General features: G+C 41.8%; 1 protein-coding gene across 1 annotated transcript in view; it reads right to left on the bottom strand.

Moving 5' to 3' along the window:
* Positions 1-490: 490 nt before the first annotated feature.
* Positions 491-21,199, bottom strand: part of OPHN1 (oligophrenin 1) — a 389,272-nt gene continuing 368,563 nt past the window's right edge. Inside the window, exons 21-25 of the mRNA XM_012460837.3 lie at positions 20,226-20,549; positions 10,800-10,965; positions 9,697-9,747; positions 5,616-5,657; positions 491-4,384 (exon numbers count right to left, since the gene is read on the bottom strand). Coding sequence (XP_012316260.1) covers positions 5,624-5,657; positions 9,697-9,747; positions 10,800-10,965; positions 20,226-20,549 — 575 coding nt within the window. The 3' untranslated portion in view covers positions 491-4,384; positions 5,616-5,623. The remainder of the gene's footprint in view (positions 4,385-5,615; positions 5,658-9,696; positions 9,748-10,799; positions 10,966-20,225; positions 20,550-21,199) is intronic.

The raw sequence follows: 21,199 nt of genomic DNA, 5'->3' as shown, positions 1-21,199 counted from the left end.
TAGGCTCCCAGGTAATGCTTATGCCAAGGCTAATGACAAACCACATTTTGAGTAGCAGGACTTGAAGATGTTTATCATTCCTGTTTCTAGGAATCTTCTCCATTTACCTTTGGGATTTTTCTTTACTACTGGGGACTGTGCATTGTATTAGAAATGGACATGGGAAGGCCTCTGCAGTTTCCAGTTAACCAAGCTGTGTAATCTTGGACAAATTATTTCTCTGCTTCCTGAGCCTCAAGTTTCCTTATCTGTAAAATGGGCTTGTCACCTGAGGGACAATGATGTTGTGAAGCCTGAGGGAACTGCGAGGCCATTGTTCAAAGCAGACTGTAAACGGAGACTCCTAGGTGCAAAAGAACTCTTTACCTAGGTTTCCTTAGATTTGTAGAAGTCAACATAAGCAGTAGGTAGTAGTGGTTCCATGTACCATCATGCCTGATATGCTCAAAGATTATTTCCACGACAAAACGGGAGATGGAGGCCGTTTATATTAGACAGTCTACATACTTTATTGAAAGTCACATGAATGAGCCCCAGGATCTCATTTGTTTTATTATTTTGATGTAGCATATGTCTTTCACACAGGCAATCTTTCTAGCCCTCTGCTAATGTCCTTGGCTTCAAGTGCTTCATTTCCCCCAAGGAAAATGAAAGCTTTTCTTTATCAAAAACTTATCTTTCAGGTATCTTGATTCTCTCTGAAATTTTCTATGATTTCTGAGGTTTTTTTTCTGGGCTTGTAATGCGTCCAGGCCACTTATCTGCAGCTACTTTAAAAGTAGTATAATCGATCTACGTTCTCTCAAAAGCATTTTTTTCCTAGTCACAGAACGACTTCTTCTTTTACTACTTTATTTGCTCTAGTTATTATAGAATCAAAAAACTTCCTGAAAAAAGAATACTTTCCCATGATAACCAATTACATTAGAAGTACTCTGCATGGCACTATTATTGAAATTACATGCTGAGTTTTGCCCCTCAGTGGCTAAAGGCCCCCAACTTTTTTAAAAACAAAAACTTCAAAAATAAAAATTCATTATTTCTTTTTGTAAGCCATCTCTTGATTTTGCTATCACTACAGAAAATTTGTAGAGATTCGACCCCAACACATCAAGTACTGCAGAGGCACCAAGACCTTTTCCGCTTCTAAAATTGCCTGTGTGGATGTCACCATTCTCTTAGGCTAAAACTGAAACTGCCCACGCTACAAACTTGGCAAAGTACAGAGACACCTGTGAGGACCTTTTTACTTTTTGAAAAATGGCAAGTCAAAGATTTAACAGTTACCAACTAAAACACAAATCTTTCACTTCACAAAATAAAATTAGATGATCATCTTAAAAACATTACCAAACGGGTAAGCTGAATAAGAGAAAGCCTAACTCAGGAATAGCTTCCAGCCCAGTTTGCATTCCCCTATAAACTGAACCTGCATCCCCTCCTTCCTTCAAATGTTAGCCTTTCAATATTTTGTTAGGCAGACAAGAGTCATGCCAACTCTGGCAATGTGGCCTCTGTTCAAACACCTACACAGTGTGGCAAAGGTAAAACAGCATGGGCTAAGACAGAGGCCTGGATACAAATCACAATTCTTTTATTTACATTCGATGTGCCCTTGAGTTGGTTCCTTTAGCCCCCTGGGCCATAATTTCTTTCTCTGTAAAATGAGAGGAATATTTGCATGTATATGAAACAATGAGCACTTAATAAATGTGCTTAATAAATGTTAGGTTCTCTGTTATCCCTGCCAGTTCATCCATTGCTAGTTGCTATAACCTGCTGGCCAAGGTCCGTTGATAATTTCCTATAGCTGCCACTCTTCTATTATCACTCTCTTCCCATCACCTCTCCAAAATGACTACCCACCCATCTGTCAAGCCTAGGCCAAGCCAGTCTCATTCCATGATAGCACGCCTCGCCACAGAAGCTTTTTGCACTTTAAGTCAGAGTGCCAAAGGGAGGCGCTGAGATTCATTCTTTGGCATTCTTAAGGTATAGACCACAGCAAGGGCAGAGCTACTCAGCCACTGCTCCCTGGCCTCCAGGCGGACTGGTAGTCCCCAGCTCTCCAAGATAGGCCCTTCATCTGTGTCCCAGGCAACACACAGCCATCTCATGACATTTCTAGGACTTATCTTCCGATGGGATCACAGCAGTTTTCTAGGGCTTTCAATAATCTTCCAATGTTTGTATCGGTGATTGTGGTATTTTCCCCCAAGAAAACCAGAGTCAAACCATGTCTCTTTAAAGGGACTGAGGCCCCTCTAACCCTGCTTTTGTGGCCAAAATCTGTACACCTGTCTGCTTTATTCAGGATAAAGCAGGGAGGCCACAGCCCTGAGACCAGGACTCAAAAAGTACTCCTAGGTGAGGCCACTAAGGCCTCACAGAGACTCCTGTCGGGGGCAAGCAGGAAGTGAAACGATGGTTAGTTACTTGGCTCTTTGACTCCTGGTTTCTTAGAAACCTGGCCCTTGAGACTGGGTATAGTGGAGAGGGTTCAATGGGGCCACTTGAACATACCTTGATTTAGAATAGCATCAAGATTCCACTCAATTACTTTCAAAAAGGCTCTCAGCGTACTTGGCCTTACATGTTCCTAACTCACCAATAAACAATGTTTGGAATTCAGTCTTGAAAATGACTACTGCCTTCGGTAACTGTTCCAAATGCATCTCAGAGAGGGTTTACGCATGAGTGTGCATACACTCACTATCTCTTTATCTAGGCTTCTCTCAGTACTATAATCAGTGCACTAGCAGGGCCCTGGTAGAAGAGTGCAAGTAGGAAAGCTCCTTCCCTCACACTGGGCAACATTACAATTATACAGACTCTACAGACAAGCTACAGCCCAGGCGCCTGCATAGAAACAGGTACTGATGCTCTTTCCAGCAGCTTCCCTTCAACAAACAGGAATTAGAAATGTCCATTCCTCAGATTATGCCCCATTACACCAATTTTTAGTTTCCTTCCAACAACAGAGAAAGTAAATGAAAGGGACCAGGGGCTTATGTCTTAACATTTTTCACTTGGTGGCAAATACTCAAGAAATGATGGCCACTAAAGCCACAAACCACAAGGTCCCTTGCTAGGTATGTGTGATACAATGAAAAGAACCTTGCATAGGAGCCCAGGGACCTGAGATCTTGTCCTGGTGTGATCACTACCTTGCTCTGTCTCAGTTCCCCCAACTGGAAACTGGGCAATTAGACTAAATGATTTTGAAAAGCCCTTCCAATCAAGGGCTTATATGGGTTGTAAAAAGAGTCTTTTATTCAAGGTCTGTGGTTCTAAACTTTTTTTGGGTCACGAGCCCATTTGAAATTTAGTAGAACATTATGGACCATCTTCTCAGAAAAGGCATGGTGTCATGGAATTGTGCATACTACCTCAGGGGCATCATGGAGTTTCTGAGTCCATGAACACTGAGTTAAGAACTGCTCCTTTCAGGAGATAAAAGTGTTTATCTGCAGAAGGCAAACATGAAGCAACAGTGACAGCTACCTGGCCTCAATCCACCTTAACAATTTTTCTAGCATTTGATCCCAGCATAGAACTCCTGCAGGACAAAACCCAGTCTCCCTTTTTTTAAAGAAATGTATTCAGCTTTTGTTTGTTTCTTCATTGCTTGTAAAGGAAGCTGTCAAGAAAAAACAGGAGAAAGAATAATCCAAATAGACCTAGGCTTTGACATGCAAAACATGCTTTGCAGATTTGTCCTAAGTGGCTGTATGGAAGAGCAGGAAGGCCACCTTCCTAAGTCCACATGGAGGGGCTGTGGGGGCATCACTCAGGCTGTCTGGCCCCACAGAAGCAGGCAGGCTCTTGGCAACCTACCGCAGCACTAGAGCGCTGACCTGACACCAGTGTCCATATCCTCAGTAGGAGACATGTTGAGATTCTCCAATGTTCAGCAAACATTCCTACTCTCCTCCAAACAAGGTAAGCAAGGGCCCCAACTCAAGTGACCTTCAGTTCAAGGTACGACCCCTGAGATCAGCCTTCAGCCCCAAATCTCTCAAAGTTCAATGGCCCTCTCAGAAAGCAGGAGGTTCAGGGAACAGTTGAAAACTGAGCTGCCCTCTTCGGGTAAGTGGATATCTTGGTTTCGGCAGAGTCTGGCTTGAGGCAGTCCAGCTCTTCACAGTGTTACAGGAACGCAAAATAGACTTCTGAGGGGATAAAGACTGAATACAAAGGAGACATAAACACCTGTCTAGGACATATGCGCCTTATTTTATGGCCTCCCAGAGAGAGAGCCTGAAAGTGCAAGGCCAGGAAGGAGCTGCTCTTCAACACAAAATGACTCTGCACACAAAGGTTTGAAGAAGAAAGACCCTTTCAGAACCTGGAGAAGGTCCTCTGAGGCCAAGGCTTTTAAAACCTGAAAGAGAAAGAAGAGAGTAGGGAATTAGCAAGGACTGGTCAAGTACCTAACAGCCACTGATTAGTGGGGCCTCTCTTGGTAGGTAGCTAAGCCTATAATTAGTAGCTCATCTTCTGAGCAACAGCGGATTGCTGGGCAGAGGCTCTTACAAGTCAGATCTCATGAAACAGGCCTAAGATGGTGTTATGACCAGGGATGGACACTTTGTGCCTTTGACCTCAACTCGAATTCCCCAGAATCGACCTGGAGAAATAGAAGCCTGATACTAGAACCTCGGAGATTACTGCCCACCGCCTCTATGGCTGTACAATAACTACAAACTTCCTTTTAACAGGGATTTTACCTCCATAGGGGCTGATAAGGAGAAGTTATCCACCCATAAACCTCTGAGGACTGGCAGTGACAGGGGAAAAAAAAGGTTAGGGAGCACGTGGAAAGCCAAGCTCCAGATACTTGGATCTCATTTATGTGTGTATCAGGTCACATCAGGCCAGCAATCTGAGAGTCAAACAATCAGAACTCCTATGGTACAGAAAGGAATTTCCCTGACCTCTGGGTCTCCCGTGACCTTTGCAAGTCTTTTATCCCCTCTGAACTTCAGTTCCTTTATTTGTTGAGTTGGAACACATATTATCCTCCCTTCTCCTGGCATGTGATATGGATCAAATAAAATAAGGAATGTGAGTGCTTTGCATTGGACAAACATAAAGGACTAAGAATGAAGGTTCAGGTGGGTAAGACTGAAATAATTATTTGGTCTGCAGGAATGAATCCATCTACAGATACTAAGGTAGCCTCTTGGTACCTGTTATAACATCAAAAAGGAGGTTACTGGTTTCCTTAAAGACCCAAGAGGCGTCAGAGTTAGAAGGTTCCAACCTTCTCATTTTACAAACTGGGAAACTGAGGCTCAGAGAAGAAAATGTACTTTCCCAAAATGTCACAGCCTAGGATTCTTATAAATTTCATTCAAAGGCAATCTGTAAAAATGCACTATAGTTTGGCTAGGAGAAAAACAAAAGAGGAAGGTGACTTCAAGTCACACAAAACCTTGGAATTGAAAGGCACTAAATGTAAGGGTCATGCAGTGACAGGGTAATGTAATGAGGCACAGAGGTGAGTTCTCACCCTTCTGATCTACATGTTATTCCAGTCCTCACAATATCAGACCCCGCAAAGAAGGCTTATGTGGAACAAGGTTCTGTAATCAGGGACGGGGACTACATACCTGCAGCCTCAACTTTCATCTCCAGGAAGTCTGCCTTGAGAACTGTGGATAAAGAAAGACATTTCACTAAGATTCCAGAAATCAGGACTGGAAAGGCAAATTGAGAGAATGAGGGAACTTCCAAGCCAGTGCTTAAGAGGCCATTTTAAAAATGGAGAAGTGATTCAGCCCAGATGTTTCAAATCATCTAGCTCCATGCCTATAGTTGGGGCTCCTTCTCTGGCAGGCTTAAAGAGCCCAGAATTCCAGATGTGAAGACATATTTCAAGCGCCAGAACAATTCTCTGAGTTCCAGACTATGGGAAGCTTGGAGAACTCAGGGAAGCTTGGAGAACCCAGAGAAGTAGGCTCCAGACCACAAACTACATTCTGTGATGATCTCTAACAGGGATAAGGGAGAGGACACAGACAAGTACCATGTTAAAGGTGAATCCTCCTTTGCCTAGAAGAACCAACCAATCTTGTCCAGCCTCTTGATGTACTTGAATTAGTTCTAAATTACCCTTGTCTGGGGACAGCTTGGGGAAGAGAAAATCTTGGCAAATGAAACCCACTATAGTGTGGCCAGAGCATTGTGTACAACAGCTGGTCCCCAGGGCTATGTCCCCAGTCTTCTGTTTTTCTCTTCTCTCCAGTGTGTTTACACTTACTCCTTGGATGATCTTATTCCCATCAATGGTTTCAGTTGTCACCAAATACTAGGGACCTCCCTGCAATAGGCTACTATTCACATTGTAGCATATGTGAATAGCCCCCCTCCTCAGACTTCTTTAGCGGCTACAATCACAGTTCTACCTCAAAATCTATGTATATGTATGTCCAGCTCTAACTACTAGCCTAAGTTCCAGTTACCCACTGAACATCTCTACCCAAGTCTCAAAGTGTCTTTTTAAATTTTTTATCAATTTAACAACTGTGTCTTCAAAACCACTGTGTCCAAAATTGAGCACAGATCCTTTCCCATAAAACCTGCTTCTCCATGATTAATTACTATACCATCTACTTAAGTACCCAAGTTAGACTTTTCTCTTTCTCAGTTCATCAATGTTCCATGTTTAAAATCTTAGCAAGATCTTATTGAGCCTTTCTCAAATCTGTCTTTTCTATTCCATTCCCACTGGGAATGCCATAGTCCAGGGCTCCCTGACTCTTGCCAACAATTAGTCTCCTTAACCGGTCTCCAGTCTTTACTCTCCCATCTATCTTTCCCACTACTAAAGTGATCTTTTTACAATTTGGTCAGCTCAGAACGTGCACTGTCATGCTTAAAATTCTTCTACCGTTTCTATGGCTCCTCTGCATATGGACTGCAGTATAAAGACCAAGCACCTTAGTATGTTATACAGTTTTCATGATCTGGCTCTAATCCATCTTTCCGGTCTCACCTCCAGCTAAGCTTCCCTCTTTTCACTCCCACATTCTAGCCAAAGTGGAACACTAATCACTTCTGAAACCATAAGCTGTTGGGCCTCTTTGAAATGTCCTCCCCTCCTTTCTTTTCTTGATGTGTCACTACTTATTTTCTTTTGAGTCATTTTTGTTTTAATTGTGTAAGGGAAATGAGTAAGGGAGTGATGTCATTCAAATGCTAGCTATAATCAGGTATACAAATGGGGACCAAAAAGGGGCAAGATAAAGGTTAAAAAGATCATTATTTTCATCAGAGATGAGAGAAGAACTTAGCAACAATGACCGTAGATGGGACTGACTGTGTGACTGGTCTGAGGATCTTGATCAGAGGCCAGCCTATGGAAGCACTGCTGCAAGTGGTGGTTATAAGGTGGAGGCCTAGATGGAAGGGATGCTTTCCCTATGTGGATGCTGAGTGGGAGGAGCCTGTGGGTACCCAGGACGGTAGCTCATGACATAATGGAGAGCAGGTGTACTTACTTTGGTCTTACCTACATTCCTGAAAAAATGGAATCCAGGAATAAAGAACAGCATTAAATTGAGGTTCTAGAAGCCCAGTGTGGGTAGAGTGATACACTAGCCTGAAGTGCCTGCTTTGGCCATAGTCCTTGTAGGTTGTGGTTGATCTAAGGATTCCTTGAACACTGGCTGACAGCCCATTGGTAGTGGCTACCAATCTTTTCACGCTCTCCAGACCAGTTTGGTTATAGCTTCCCTATGGTAAGTCTATCTGCCTTAAAAATTCTATTGGACTGTGTTCATGGTTCTTACATATTCCCTTTGTTTCTTGTCCAAGCTTGCAGATCAATACCCTCCCCCAAAATTTTCCTGTCTAGTTCTATTCTTTTTTCAAGCCCCAGCTCACATATCACCTCCTCTAAAAAGCTTTCCTGTAGACATATCCAGTTCATTCCAGTTTATATTGCTCTGCTTCCTTGCTATTTATTTCTCAAGTGGCTTATTCTAGGAAGGGATAGGCCACATTATTAAGAATATTTGAGACTCTCTTCTTCTCCCTTTTTAATTTCTTTTCTCAAGGGAGCTATTTGGTTAGACTTACTTTAAAAACTTCTGAGATAAATACTTTTATCTTCATGCTATCAGCAAGAGAAATCTAGGGCCTTGATCTGACTTTCACCTGCTATGGTAGAATAAATGGTAAATTATTGTCTAAGGAGAATTTGGCCCAGCCTGAGGTTCCAGGTGGCTCACTGACAAGCAGAGCTAGAATGAACTGCTGTGTCCTGGTGAGTCCGTTCCCATAGTTTTGACTAGAGGATAGCAAATCCACCCCAACTCCATTGCTGGGAAAGGTATATTGTTCTGCTTTTAACTGACCACCCAGAAGAGTTCTGCTCCTGTCACCTGTTAGGATGAAAGAACAATTTCAAACTCTCTGATAAGCAACAAGGAACGAACTCACAAAAGAGTCCCTGAAGGCTAACCAAGTATTTCTCCCGATGTTCTAGACAAAAGGGTCCCAAATTCCAGGCATTGGACAGTCTGTACCAGCACTTAAGAAGTTTTAGTAACAAACTAATAGAAAAGAAGAAAGGGAAGGAGGGAAAAAACAAAATAAAACAAAGTATCAGATTCCCAGGTCCCACTCCTAGAGATTCTGTTTTAGTGGGTCTAGAATGAAAGCCACGAATATGTGACTTTTTTCTCCATGTTTTCCAGGTGACTTAGATGTACAGCCAGTTTGAGAACCATTGCCTAAGTCCAATGTTTGCCCTTGAAATGGGGGCCCTAAGACTGTTTATGTTAGCGTGTAATAGTCTACATATCCCTGTCAGCTGCCCTTTGAATATATAATGAAGCCTAAATAAGTAAGCTAACCAAAAATAGACCCACGTTGGGTGTAAAGTCTTTGAGATACTGCTTTGTGTGTGTTCACATGCACACGCACACACAAGCATGCACATACATATGTGCTTGTGAGAGAGAGAAAAGAGAAAGAGGAGCAAAGAGAGAGATGGAGAAATGGAGAGGCAAAGACACAACAGATACAGAGACACAGGAAGAGAAAAACAGACATACAGTGTGACGCAAACACAGAAACAGATAAAGACAGAAATGGGAACACAGGCAGACAAACAGAGAGAGACAGAAAGAGACTGAGAATGACAGAGACATCGGCTGGGCGCAGTGGCTCAGGCCTGTAATCCCAGCATTTTGGGAGGCTGAGGCTGATGGATCACCTTAGGTCAGGAGTTCGCGACCAGCCTGGCCAACATGGCAAAACCCTGTCTCTACTGAAAATACAAAAATTAGCTGGGCGTGATGGCGCGCATCTGTAGTCCCAGCTACTAGGGAAGCTGAGGCGGGATGATCACTTGAACCTGAGAGGCGAAGGTTGCAGTGAGCCAAGAGGGTGCCACTGCACTCCAGCCTGGGCAACAGAGTCAGACTCTATCTCAAGAAAAAAGGACAGAGACACCAAGTGAGAAAAAGAATATGAGAGAGACAAATAGACACACAGGTGAACAGGTAAGAGACAGATAAAAATGGAAAGACAGAGTTAGGGGAGCAAAAGTGACAAACGGAGAGACAGAGACAGCTGTAGAGAAACAAACAAATAAAACGAATGCTCGAATGAGCACAAACGCATGCTAACAATGCAGTTATTAAAAGGCAATTTGGTTTCTCTTTTGTCACCTCTATCTCTTACCTTCCTGTTTTCCGGGAAGCTGTTTCAAAAAACCTGGTCCTGGAAGCCACCCTGCAAACAGAAGCCAACCAAGTCCCATAAGTTGCTTTGGTGTATGTGTGAGAAACAACGGCCAACAGAAAGGACATGAGACTCTGAACCAGACGGGGCACCAATGCCAGCCTCTGCCTTTGCTGGCAAAGGCCTTACGCATCTGAATGTGAAATGGCCTAGACTCCATATGCACCCCTAAGGCCATAGCTGACACTCTTTATCCCCATTGCTTCAGAATGGTCTGAGTAGGTTGCTGAGTCACGCTCTTCTTGGGGGAAATAAATGAAACCAGTCTTGATTTCAAAGTGTAATTGTTGGCTTTTTGTAAATATACTTAGCTAATTAGTCAAAGCTGTAGAGGCTTTGTTCTTTTCTCCAATTTCACAATTATGGAAAACAAGAAACACAAGAAAAAGGAAGACCAGGAGGCAGAATACTGAGAGCGATCCCAGTCAATAAAGAGAGGACAGGCAAGCGTGTTGTGGCCAAGCAAAGCTGGTTCCTGATCACTGCTGTGGTCACACCCTGCTGTCTGCTCCTTCCCTGGTTCCTTAGCTTGCCGCTCAGCCTCAGGAACGCCTGTTGGACATCAGCTGAGCTCCTACCCTGTAAGAGGCACTCTGGAGAACCAAAGTCATTTTGAACAAAAATTTTTAAATCATACCCTTTGCTTAAAATAAAAGCCTCAAGCATGAGTACAATGAACGAATCTGTTCATTAAATTACTTTTAAAACCAGTAGGAACAACAAGAAAACTTTAAAAAATGTCCTGAGTCAAGGAATCTAAAATCAGAAGGTAATCACATCACCATAGAGAGATAAAGGAAGCTAAGAAAAATGGGTCTCCTAGCAGGTACTAAGAATCAAAGTTTTCAGCTTTAGAGAAATCCCTCAGCTTTGAGCATTGAGTGGAATACTCCCAACAGGGCCAGCCTATGTATTTCCCTAGACTACAAAGTGAAAGATGCCCCAGGGTTGTTCACTGTATACCCTTAATATGGTGATCCTGAAAGCATTCCTAGTGGCCTAGGACAGGCCTTCAGTCAAGTTTGAGGTACAACCCTACTTACACAGATGATGTGATTTCCCCTGCATTGCCAGCCACAATATCTGGTTTGGGTTCTGGCTTCTGGGGAGTAGCTGCCCGGCAGGGAGGATCTGGGGGCCTCACTGGGGGGCGGATGATGGTCGGCTTTTCTCCTGGAGGCCGCACTTTGCTGCAACTGTCACCATCCCCTGGAAGAGAAAATGATACCAGGAACTGGATGGTTAGCCAAACAGAACAGTACTCATGAGCAGGCAACCAATATGAGAGTTACCTGGGCCACCTTCCTTGGCCTCCATTTCTTCTTGGTAACTAACAACTGTTGCTTTTTTATTGTAATTTTTCTGGCAGCTGTCCCTTCAGAAAGTCTATATTTGAACCCCAGCGCTAGAGCTTCAGATATCTTGGCTGTGTCATATCAATTCCCTAAGTCTCAGTTTCCCCAGCTATATAAAAAAGATCCACAATATATTATCTACAGAGATAGTGAGAGGATTAGATCAGGTACTAATATGTTTAGTGCAGGGCCAGGTACATAGTAGGTGCTTACTAAATGTCTGAGGATGATGAATGAATTTGAATTGCTTAAATTCATCATCACTGAAATCCAGGTCCTTTTCACTTAGGCTTTGACTGTAACAGTTGTCTTCTAACTCACCTTCCTGCCTCTGTGTCTTTAGTTTCCTTGTCAGTTAGTACAAAATAAATATAAATACTTTATAAATAAGATGGTTCTCGTAGGACTATAGTGAAACAGGTAAACTCACACATTGCTGGTGGCAATGTGAACTGGGCTTATTTTATCTAGAGGGCATCAAGTAATCTGGAACAACGTGGATAAAATATAAAATCATACGTATGAGACAGTTCGTGCTTATTCATCTAGTAATTCTGCTTTTGGGATCAGGCCCAAATGGAATAATCCAAAAGGAAAAAAAAAAAAAAACCTTAAGAAAAAGAAATTGGCACAAAAACATGCTTCTAATCAGAAAAAAATCAGACCTAACCACAAAGGCTAAGCAAACAATTCAATTCATACAAGCATTTAACCAACACATATTATGTGTGAAATGCCAAAAATTTAGACCGGGTCAAAACAAAAACAGGCATACAAAATAATACCAAGTGAAAAAAAAGTTCACAAAAAGTGCTCATGGCCTAATGAAGACTATACTGAAATAGACATGTATGCAACTATGCCAAGGTGTTAGTAGATCTTGATATTAATCCATTTATTTCTACAAAAATATTTATAGTAAATGTAAAAACATATTAAATTGAATTCATATAACACAATTTTAAAATTTAAGTATTTTTACACTGGTTTTCTGCTCTTTAAAGATTTTCCCAACAGCTCTAAAATGTGGAAGACAAAAGTTTAAACTCCTTCACAGAAAATCAAGGCCCTCTATGAGCTGGTCCCATATTATTATCCCAAGCACTAACCCTGGACTTTAACTATCAATTCTACTCTAGTCAAACTGGTCTGCCTACTGCCCCATGAAGGCAAACCCTTGACTCTTGCTTCTAAGTGAGACAGAGTCTAGAGTTGTGTAGACCTGGCTTTGGGACCTTGTTCTGCTACTTCCAAGTTGTGGGACCCTAGACAGGTACTTCACCTCTATGACTGTAAATTTCCTCATCTGGGAAATGAATATGAAAACCACTCCTCACAAAGTGATTTTAAGGACTCAATTAGATGGCCTCTAGACAATACCTAGCATACAGCAGAGGTAAGTAAGTGTCAGACTCTGTCCTGCTTCTTGCCCTGTATGTGTCTTATGTCTCGTGTATATTTTAACCATTCCTCAAGACCCAGCTAAAATCTCAACCCTCTGAACACCCTAGTAGGTATATGTAATTTACATCCATGTAAATGTTAGTGAAGTTCTTATATATTACCATGTACGTTTTTTAAAAAATTCTTCCATCTAGCCATTCTGGTGAGCAAGATATATGTGTAAAGAAATAACGATAATACAGTGTGATCGGTGTTCTAATTAAGGAAGAGACAAAACACTATTCATGTACACACATATAAATCACCTCTCCATTTAGTCTGTATCTTACATTCTGGACATGTCATTCCCCTTAACATCAGGCTGGGTATACAGAATCGTAGCAGAAAAAAATAACCAAAATGATAATAATAATCCAATTTTCCTTATGTACTTTATACTATTCAAAGCACTCTCCCAGATGATAACCACTTAATGTCTGTAATAAGCTTGAGAGAGATGAATAAATAGGTCTTTTTATCCCCATTGTATAGAGAAGGAAACTGAGGTTCACAAAAGTGAACTGATTCATCCACAACCATAGGTTGGATACATGGTAGAGTGAGGACTGAAACCCATACCTCCTGCTTCCACATCCACTGCCTTTCTCAGTTGTCTGCTGTTTTGTTATCATTAGTAATATAAAATTAGTAATAATAATAATGGAAATACAATAGTACTGGCAAAAAGTCTTTTAGCTAACCTTTATTGAACAGCTGTTCTGTTCCAGGTACTGTGATACTGTACTCAGTGCTTTATGTACATTTTTCTCATTCAACATTGGCCATAATCTTGCCAGGTGGAAAGTATTATCTCCATTCTACAGTTGAGAAAACAGAAACTTGGAGATGAGAAGTAACCTCATAGTTGATCAGTCCATCTGATTTCTGAAACCTATGTAGTCCCAACTACCACTGTTTTTCAACCGTGGTGAAACATTAGAAACATGTGAGGAGCTTTAAAATTGTAAAGTACCTGGACCCCACCTTCATACATCCTAGTTTAATTGATTAGGATGGACCCCGAGCATGGGTATTTTTAAAAGCTCCCCAAGTGATGCTATGTGCAGCCAAGATTGAGGAGCACTAGGCCATATGACGTTGCTTCCTCACTGCAGCCTACAGAGTACAAGAGCTGAGAGTGCTGCCCCATTTCCACTGGTTACTGCTGGGGGGCAGAGTTGGCAGGAGAGAAAGGCGAGAATTGTAAAGAAATGATATGTTGGACTGTCCGAGCTGGAAAACATGTCTACCTGAACCCATGCCCATTCCAGGGCTATCAATTTCCTTGATGAGTGAACCAGATGACATCCCTAATATATGAACCCCATTCATTCCCAAGTGATAGCCACATCCTAATGAACATGAACCTAAAGCCTTGGAAAACAAACATCATTAACCTTGTGTCCCCTCCGGCCCTTTGTTGCTACCTCCAAATGATTATTCATTACAAGTCAAGCTTTGAGGTAGCAGCAAAGGATTTTCTTGGATGAAGACCTAAATGTTGTTCTCTCTTGCCTCTAATTTGTCTCAGTCACATTTAAGCCACAATGTCAAACTGATGAGGTAGAAAGGGTAGAGTCATATAACTGGTAGTCAAGAAACCTGGATTCTATGCTTAATAGTAAAACTTACTTTCTGTGTGATCTTCAGCAGATCATTTCCTTACCAGTATAACATGGGGATTGGACTGTTTTCCAGATGAATGAGTCACTGATCTAAGCCTATAGACCTGTATCTCTCCCTGTTGACTGTTATAGGCTGCTTTTGAAGTACTCTACATGTACTTAACCTGCTGTAAACAAATTAATCCCTCTGTCTCCCTCTCTGAAACCTAAATTGAAATGTATTCAATATGGGGGTTTTGTGAGGGCTTTTGTGCCCAACCTTACACTCTCATCAAAAAAAAAAAAAAAAAAGGCACACAAACGACCCCTGCCATCTAAAAACTCAAAACTGAGTTGGGGAGAGAAGTCATACTCATGGGAAATAAGTGTGAATACTATAAATCAACATCCACTCAGAGAGCCAATCTTGGGTGCCAAAATAAGTGAATCAAGGGAGAGCTAACGGGTAGGATTGCCAGAAGGTTTCATGAACAGAATAAGACTTGAGCTAGATCTTGAGGTTAGTTTGCCTCTTCCTAGGTGTTTGGCATGGTAGGGACAGGTTGTGGGTTGAAAATATAACTCTGAACTCTTTTATGCTATCTACATTTTAGGCTTGAGGCTCCTCAAAGGGCCTCAAACACAGAAGAGTAGACATCCCCATCTTCCATGCCTGCCATTTCCTGAGAGGTTGTTACCTAGTAATACTACCACTTAAGCCTCTATTATTTTACCAGATTCTTTGTATACCTAATCTAATTTAAACCATGGAAAATCCTTGCCTTCAATGGTGGTATTGTCCCCACTTACAGTTGAGAAAACTGGCTCAAAGAAGTAAAGCTGACCTAATCAAGATCAAGTAGCTAATAATAGTCTCCAATGAAAGCGAAACAACTGCTACTATTTATCGAGTACTCTTGATGTGCCAGGCATGTAGATGTCTTCATTTTGTTGTTACAGCAATCCTATGGGCACAAATGTTATCTTCATCATAATGAGAAAACTAAGGTTCAGAGAGGTTGTAACCTGCCCAAGGTCTCACAGCTAGGAAGAGGCAGAGCCAGGATTCAAACAGACATCTGGAATATTCTGGAGCCTGAGCTTTTAACTACTAAGCCTCTTGAGCCCATGGTCTTTCCACCAAGATGTACTTCCTTTTAATTTCTTTTCAACCTTGGTCCACAACCTGGCTTTTACTACAAACTTGATCTCCCTCTCCAGCCCAATCTGTTCCCTCTCTCTCCAATCTCTGTCAAATGACCATAACCAAAGAATCTTAACATGTACAGATTTCTTGGGACTTGATGGTCACCAGTATTCAACCTTAGCAACTTTCTTCCACCTTTCCTTATACTTATCTATACCCAACCTGAAGGCACAGAGTAGGAGGAGGTTGTTTCCTCTTGTAGATTCCCCCAGTCTCCCAGAATTATCTCTTTTTTGCTATGACACTCTTCCATGCTCACTTTAAAGCCTTCCTGCTTCCTTAGTCATTATTTATCCTTGTAAAACAATTTGGAGTTAGGCTCCAAGAAAAGTAAAGAATAAAAACCAAACAGTAGATCATTAAAGCATAAGTCCAAACAAGAAAATGTGGATAATGGCCAGTAACACCCATTACTGCAAGAGCAAGTCTGTTCCTAATACTTTTAGAGCAGATGCAAATGCCACTCACAGCATTAGTCACCTCAGTGGAGAACTGATGACTCTGTGACCGAGCAAGGCCTTACAAGTCCAAAAGCATGCAACCAGATGCAATCTTTCCTCTCCAGCCACGACAGAGGAAATGAGCTAAGAAGGGCCCCTCAACCCATATGTCACAAAGTCCCAGTCCATGGTGTGCTCTTCACTTTTATCTCAACACCTCAGGTAGAATGAAGGTCTCCTTGCTCCATGCTCCTACTAGAATTTTTTTCTTACCCCTTCTGGAATATGGTTCACATTGGGCTGGGACTGATTGCTTGCATGCCAGTGTCACCACAAACCTTTGGAAGTCAGGGCCAATGGCTTTTCATCTTTGTCTTTCCCTTTGCATAGGATTATGCCTGATTAAATGAACAAATGCATGTCAAGTAGATGGGATATAGCCCTCCTCCCTCTTCATTCCCCAAAGGAAAGTCCTAAATCCCTTTGTGGAAGCTACATGCCTGCTTTTTGCAAAACCAGGACACTTAAGGGGCAGTAAACTCAAATGAGGGCAGAAAACAAATCGGCTTGTATAATTTTCTACCCCCCAAAAGTAAGTGGTCCTTACAGAAATAGAAAGGAGAAGGTGGCCAAAGCAGCTGAAGAAATATAGTATAAAGAAAGAGTTCCAATCTTGAATCCAAGAAGCTGAGGTCAAGCCCCATGTCTGCACCTTACAACCTAGGTAACGCTGAGCAAGTAGTTTTGTGTCTGTGAGCCTCTGTTTCTCCATCTATAAAAAGGAGAGGGTAAATCCTACCTGACAAGGCCTATCACAATGATTAGATGAAAGAGAAGAAGTGAAATTATCAAGCTTATGTCTGGAACAGAAAAGGACCCTTGATAAAATTCCATCAGCAAACAATATTGATTCTTATTTTAAAGTTGACTGTCATGGAAAAAAAGCAATCTAACATGTACCATGCTTTCATTATTTTTAATTGCTGAGAAAAATGTGAAGAATGTTAATGCCACTCAATGGCAGGCAAGTCTTAAACAACAGAGCTGAAATGGGATGACAACTGCAAGGTTCAGAGTGGGCTGGCTGAGGTGACAGCTTCCTCCCTCTGATACTGCCATTCAGGTTACTGGCTAGTACCAGGAGTAAACAACTATCATTTACAGCACAGGGTCAGAGCTGTGTGCAGCTTTTGCTTAATTGATAACTGTTCAGATGCCGGGGAATCTACTAGAAGCAGCCAGAATGAGGAAGGGAGCAAGGAGGAAGTAAGAAGTGAGTAGATAGTGTAGGTAAGGTTCAAAGAGGCAACTATACCAGAGGTTTGGCGGGTTCTCCACCTAGGCCCAAACCATCTCAGTTCTGCTTTCTGTAGCCAAAGCTGGAAGCACAGGGCTTTGAAAAAAAGCTGCATCATGCCAGCCTATTGCTAACTGATTGAAGGCAGAAAATGAAGCCAGGCTAAGCTGAGGCCCAGACTTAGTTAGGCTGATACTGAACAAGTCAGATCAGTACTTACATTAACTGAGACCATTAGATCAGAGTAGCTGCCGCCAGCAGCCCAGAGCAGGACTGTGGAGGAAGGGGAAGAGGGGAATGCCACTGGGATTGAACTTTCCAGGAGGGAGGGAAGGAGGGCTGAGTTACTGTGTGCACTGAGCTGATAGGATCTTGCCAATCTCAAGGCTTGGCAATAGACAAGACAAATTTTACTGTGATGAGTATAAGTTGAGTTACCCAGCCTTCTACCCAGATAAATAGGAAGGTCACTACCTGACTTACAAACGGAAGCAGAGGTCTACATTAAAGTTCGCCATTTCTTGGCTATGTCCCAGAAAAGCCAAATCATAGTGAGAAGAGAGAGAGGGGAGGGAAATAAATATCATATTTTGAATGCTGATTATGCACCAGATATTTTGTTATTCCTTTTAATCCTAGCAATAATAATTCTATCAGGTAAACTGTTTTCCCATTTTACAGATCTGGAAACCAAGGTGCAAACAGCTTAAATAAATTAACTGTGATCACATGAGTGATCACATCAGCACCAGTGAATCAAACCAGAGCATTCAGAGTCAATTACTTGTGGCAATTGTACTGGACCTCTAAAAATTGTACTGGACCCCCACTCCCGCATCCCCACATTAAATAGCTTTTACTAAATTGTGCTCTGAGACAATGCCATTGGTCCAGACTGAGGTTGTTACCTGAAATAATCCATGGAGGAAATTTTTCCCTGGCCCCAAAAGCAGAAAAGTTATGGTTTACCTGAACAATTGGCTTGTTTTTACCTTAGGAATTTAGTTATATAACCATTGTGGCTGCTCCCTTTTTGTTTCTCTAGAAAGTTTGGAACTAAGTCTATGACACTGCTCCATTAAGTATTTAAGGATACATGGCAAATATTTTATATACTAACTTCATTCCCACCACTTCTTTGCTGTCTTACCTTCCCCCAACCTCCTGACCCCCATTCCGGGCCTCATGTGTTTTTTATCAGTACTCTAGAATCTAAGGTAAAGGCTAGCAAAGTTTTTCTGTAAAATGTCAGTTAATATTTTGGGCTGTGCAGGCCGTAAAGTCTTTGTTGCTACTACTCAATTGCAGTGTTGTGGCATGAAAGCAGCCATAGACAATATGTAAATGAAGGGGTACGTTTATGTTTACGGACAAAGTTTGAATTTCACAACATTTTTATGTCATGAAATATTATTCCTTTTTAATTCCAAACATTAAAAAATGTAAAAAAGAATTCTTAGCTTACAGCCTACATAAAGAGAGGCAGTACAGTAGACCCAATATGGTCCACAGGCCATAGTTTGTGCTGTTCTCAGCTAAACCTCAAGAGAACAGGGACCTCATAAGTCTTGTTTATTCCTATGTCCTCAGCACATAGAATGAGGCCAGGTACACGGTAAGTACTCAATAAATATCTGTCAAATAAATTATTCTTAACCATTTTTTAAGGTTTTACATTTTGCTATATTGTGAAATTCCTTAAAGCTACAAAGTAAAAGAGCTAGGATTTAGATCCAAGCCTTTCTGATACTCAAATCCTTATTTTGTCCATTATATCTTACTGTCTTCACAGAATTATGTCCCCTAAATCCCCCTACTGGATTAGCCCCAATCTCTCAACATGAGTCTCTATATGTAATAGTTAATTAAATTTTCTGAAATCAGCCACACCTTGAACTTGTAATAATTTCAAAAGTCCAGAGTTTTGCAGAAGTTGTGCCCCTTTCTCCCTATTCCTCCCAAACTGGAAAGCGAGAATAAGAAAACAAGTGTTCACAGATTCAATGCTTCTTATAGAAAGGTACAGTGATTGTTCTGCCTCAGTGGAAAGAACACAGACTTTGGTGCCTGTGACACATGCTAAGATTTAGATCCCAGCTCTGCCAGTTACTAGCTGTGAATCTTTGGCAAGTCACTTATCTACAGCAGACTCCATTTCCTAATTTAAAAACAAAAACCAAAAAACAAGAATAATACCTTCTTGGCCAGGCGTGGTGGCTCACGCCTGTGATCCCAGCACTTTGGAGGCCAAGGCAGGTGGATCACCTGAAGTCAGGAGTTCGAGACCAGCCTGGCTAACACGGCAAAAGCCTGTCTCTACTAAAAATACAAAAATTAGCCGGGCATGATAGCGAGTGCCTGTAGTCCCAGCTACTCAGGAGACTGAGGCAGGGGAATCACTTGAACCTGGGAGACAGAGGCTACAGTGAGCCGAGATCATGCCACTGCACTCCAGCCTGGGCAACAGAGCAAGACTCGGTCTCAAAAAAAAAAAAAAAATTAAGAATAATACATTCTTCACAGTGGGATTCTGAGGATAAGAAAAAGTATATCATCTCATAGGCAGGTGTTGAACAATGAGAACACATGGACTCAGGGAGAGGAGCATCATACACTGGGGGCCGTTGGGGGAGGGCTAGGGGAGGGACAGCACGGGGTGGGGAGGGATAACATGGGGAGAAATGCCAGATATAGTCAAAGGGGGAATAGAGGCAGCAAACTACCTGATTATGTATGCACTTATGCAACAACCCTGCATGACCTGCACATGTACCCCAGAACCTAAAGTAAAATGAAAAAAAATAATGAAATATAACTTCTTGCTATGTTCTTAAAAAAAAAAAGAAAAAAAAAGAAATAGTATATCAGTAATTAGTACAGTGCCAGGCACATAGCACTTGGGATATAGAGGTAAACAAAACAGGTAAAAAGTCCCTGCTCTCATAGACCTTACATTCTAGTGATTATTGTGACTGATTATTGTAATCCTGCCTGTGGTTCCAGTATTAGTGGTAGTAAACTGGAACAGATTTCCACTTAAATATATCTCCAAACTCAGAAGGATCTCAAGGTGTAAAGTAGCTAGGTTCAACTCTGGCTCCCATGGGATTCCCAAGCACTTACCCTCCTTGTAGTGGGCCAGGGGCCGGGGAGCTGGTCTCTTTATGTGGAAAGAGGGGGTCTTGGTGGGCCCAGAGCCTGGCATGGGTCCATTGGTGGCCTTTGGGGTAGTCTTGGTCCCTCCATCCTGTAGCCTAGACACCAACTTCCCCACATCCACCTCTGGACAGGGCTCCAACTTGCCATCCGAAATAGGCCTGCTTGGGGACTTCCTCCCAGGATCAGTTTCCGCACTCCTCTGAATAGGTAGTTTGGGGTGTTGTGGTGGCTTGGGGGGTTCTATGCTGCTGGTGATCATACCATTCGGTGTTTGACGTTGGATTTCATCTGGGAAAAGTTGGTGCAAAGAGGGAGGATTAATGATAATCTTTAAAACCTTTTCATTTTGATACATGCATACATATTTAATTTTGAAAATTTGTATACATTTTCAAAGTAGTTGTATCACTGTGGCACAAACCAACTATCTCCCACGAAATCATTCTCTACCCTTTCCAGTTCATGTAAAGCCACAGATCCAATCCAAATAGGGAATTCAAGATCCGAGTATGATTTTTATCACCACGTCAATAAGCCACAATAAACCAAGAGGTTTTATTAAAGGAATATGCCATTCAAAAGAGACTTAAAGTCCCCAATCAATGGCATATTGTATACTTTGCAAATGAAGACATCATCAGTTAATTCTTAACCATTTCTCTGAAAAGTATTTTGTTAAGCTCTCTCAAATTTTAAGTTAATCAACATAACATACTTTAACTTCTTTCTCCAACCCAGAAGGAAACCTCCAACTGTTCTCCCCCAGCTTTTGTGGTCTACAATTTCCTCTGACATTAGTACATGTTTTTCAGTGGTTCTGAGACTTACTTAAAGGTTTGGAGACCCTAATGAGACCCAGAGACCATCTCTCTAGAAAAATTAACCCACACAAATAAAGCAAAAATTTTGAAAACTAATTTTTAAGTGATTCACAGAGC

Source organism: Aotus nancymaae, unplaced genomic scaffold (assembly GCF_030222135.1).
Source record: "Aotus nancymaae isolate 86718 unplaced genomic scaffold, 86718_ANA_hifiasm-v0.15.2.pri h1tg000081l, whole genome shotgun sequence".
Lineage (NCBI taxonomy): Eukaryota > Metazoa > Chordata > Mammalia > Primates > Aotidae > Aotus > Aotus nancymaae.
Note: the sequence above shows the minus strand (reverse complement) of the source record. Positions and strands in the feature narration are given on the sequence as shown.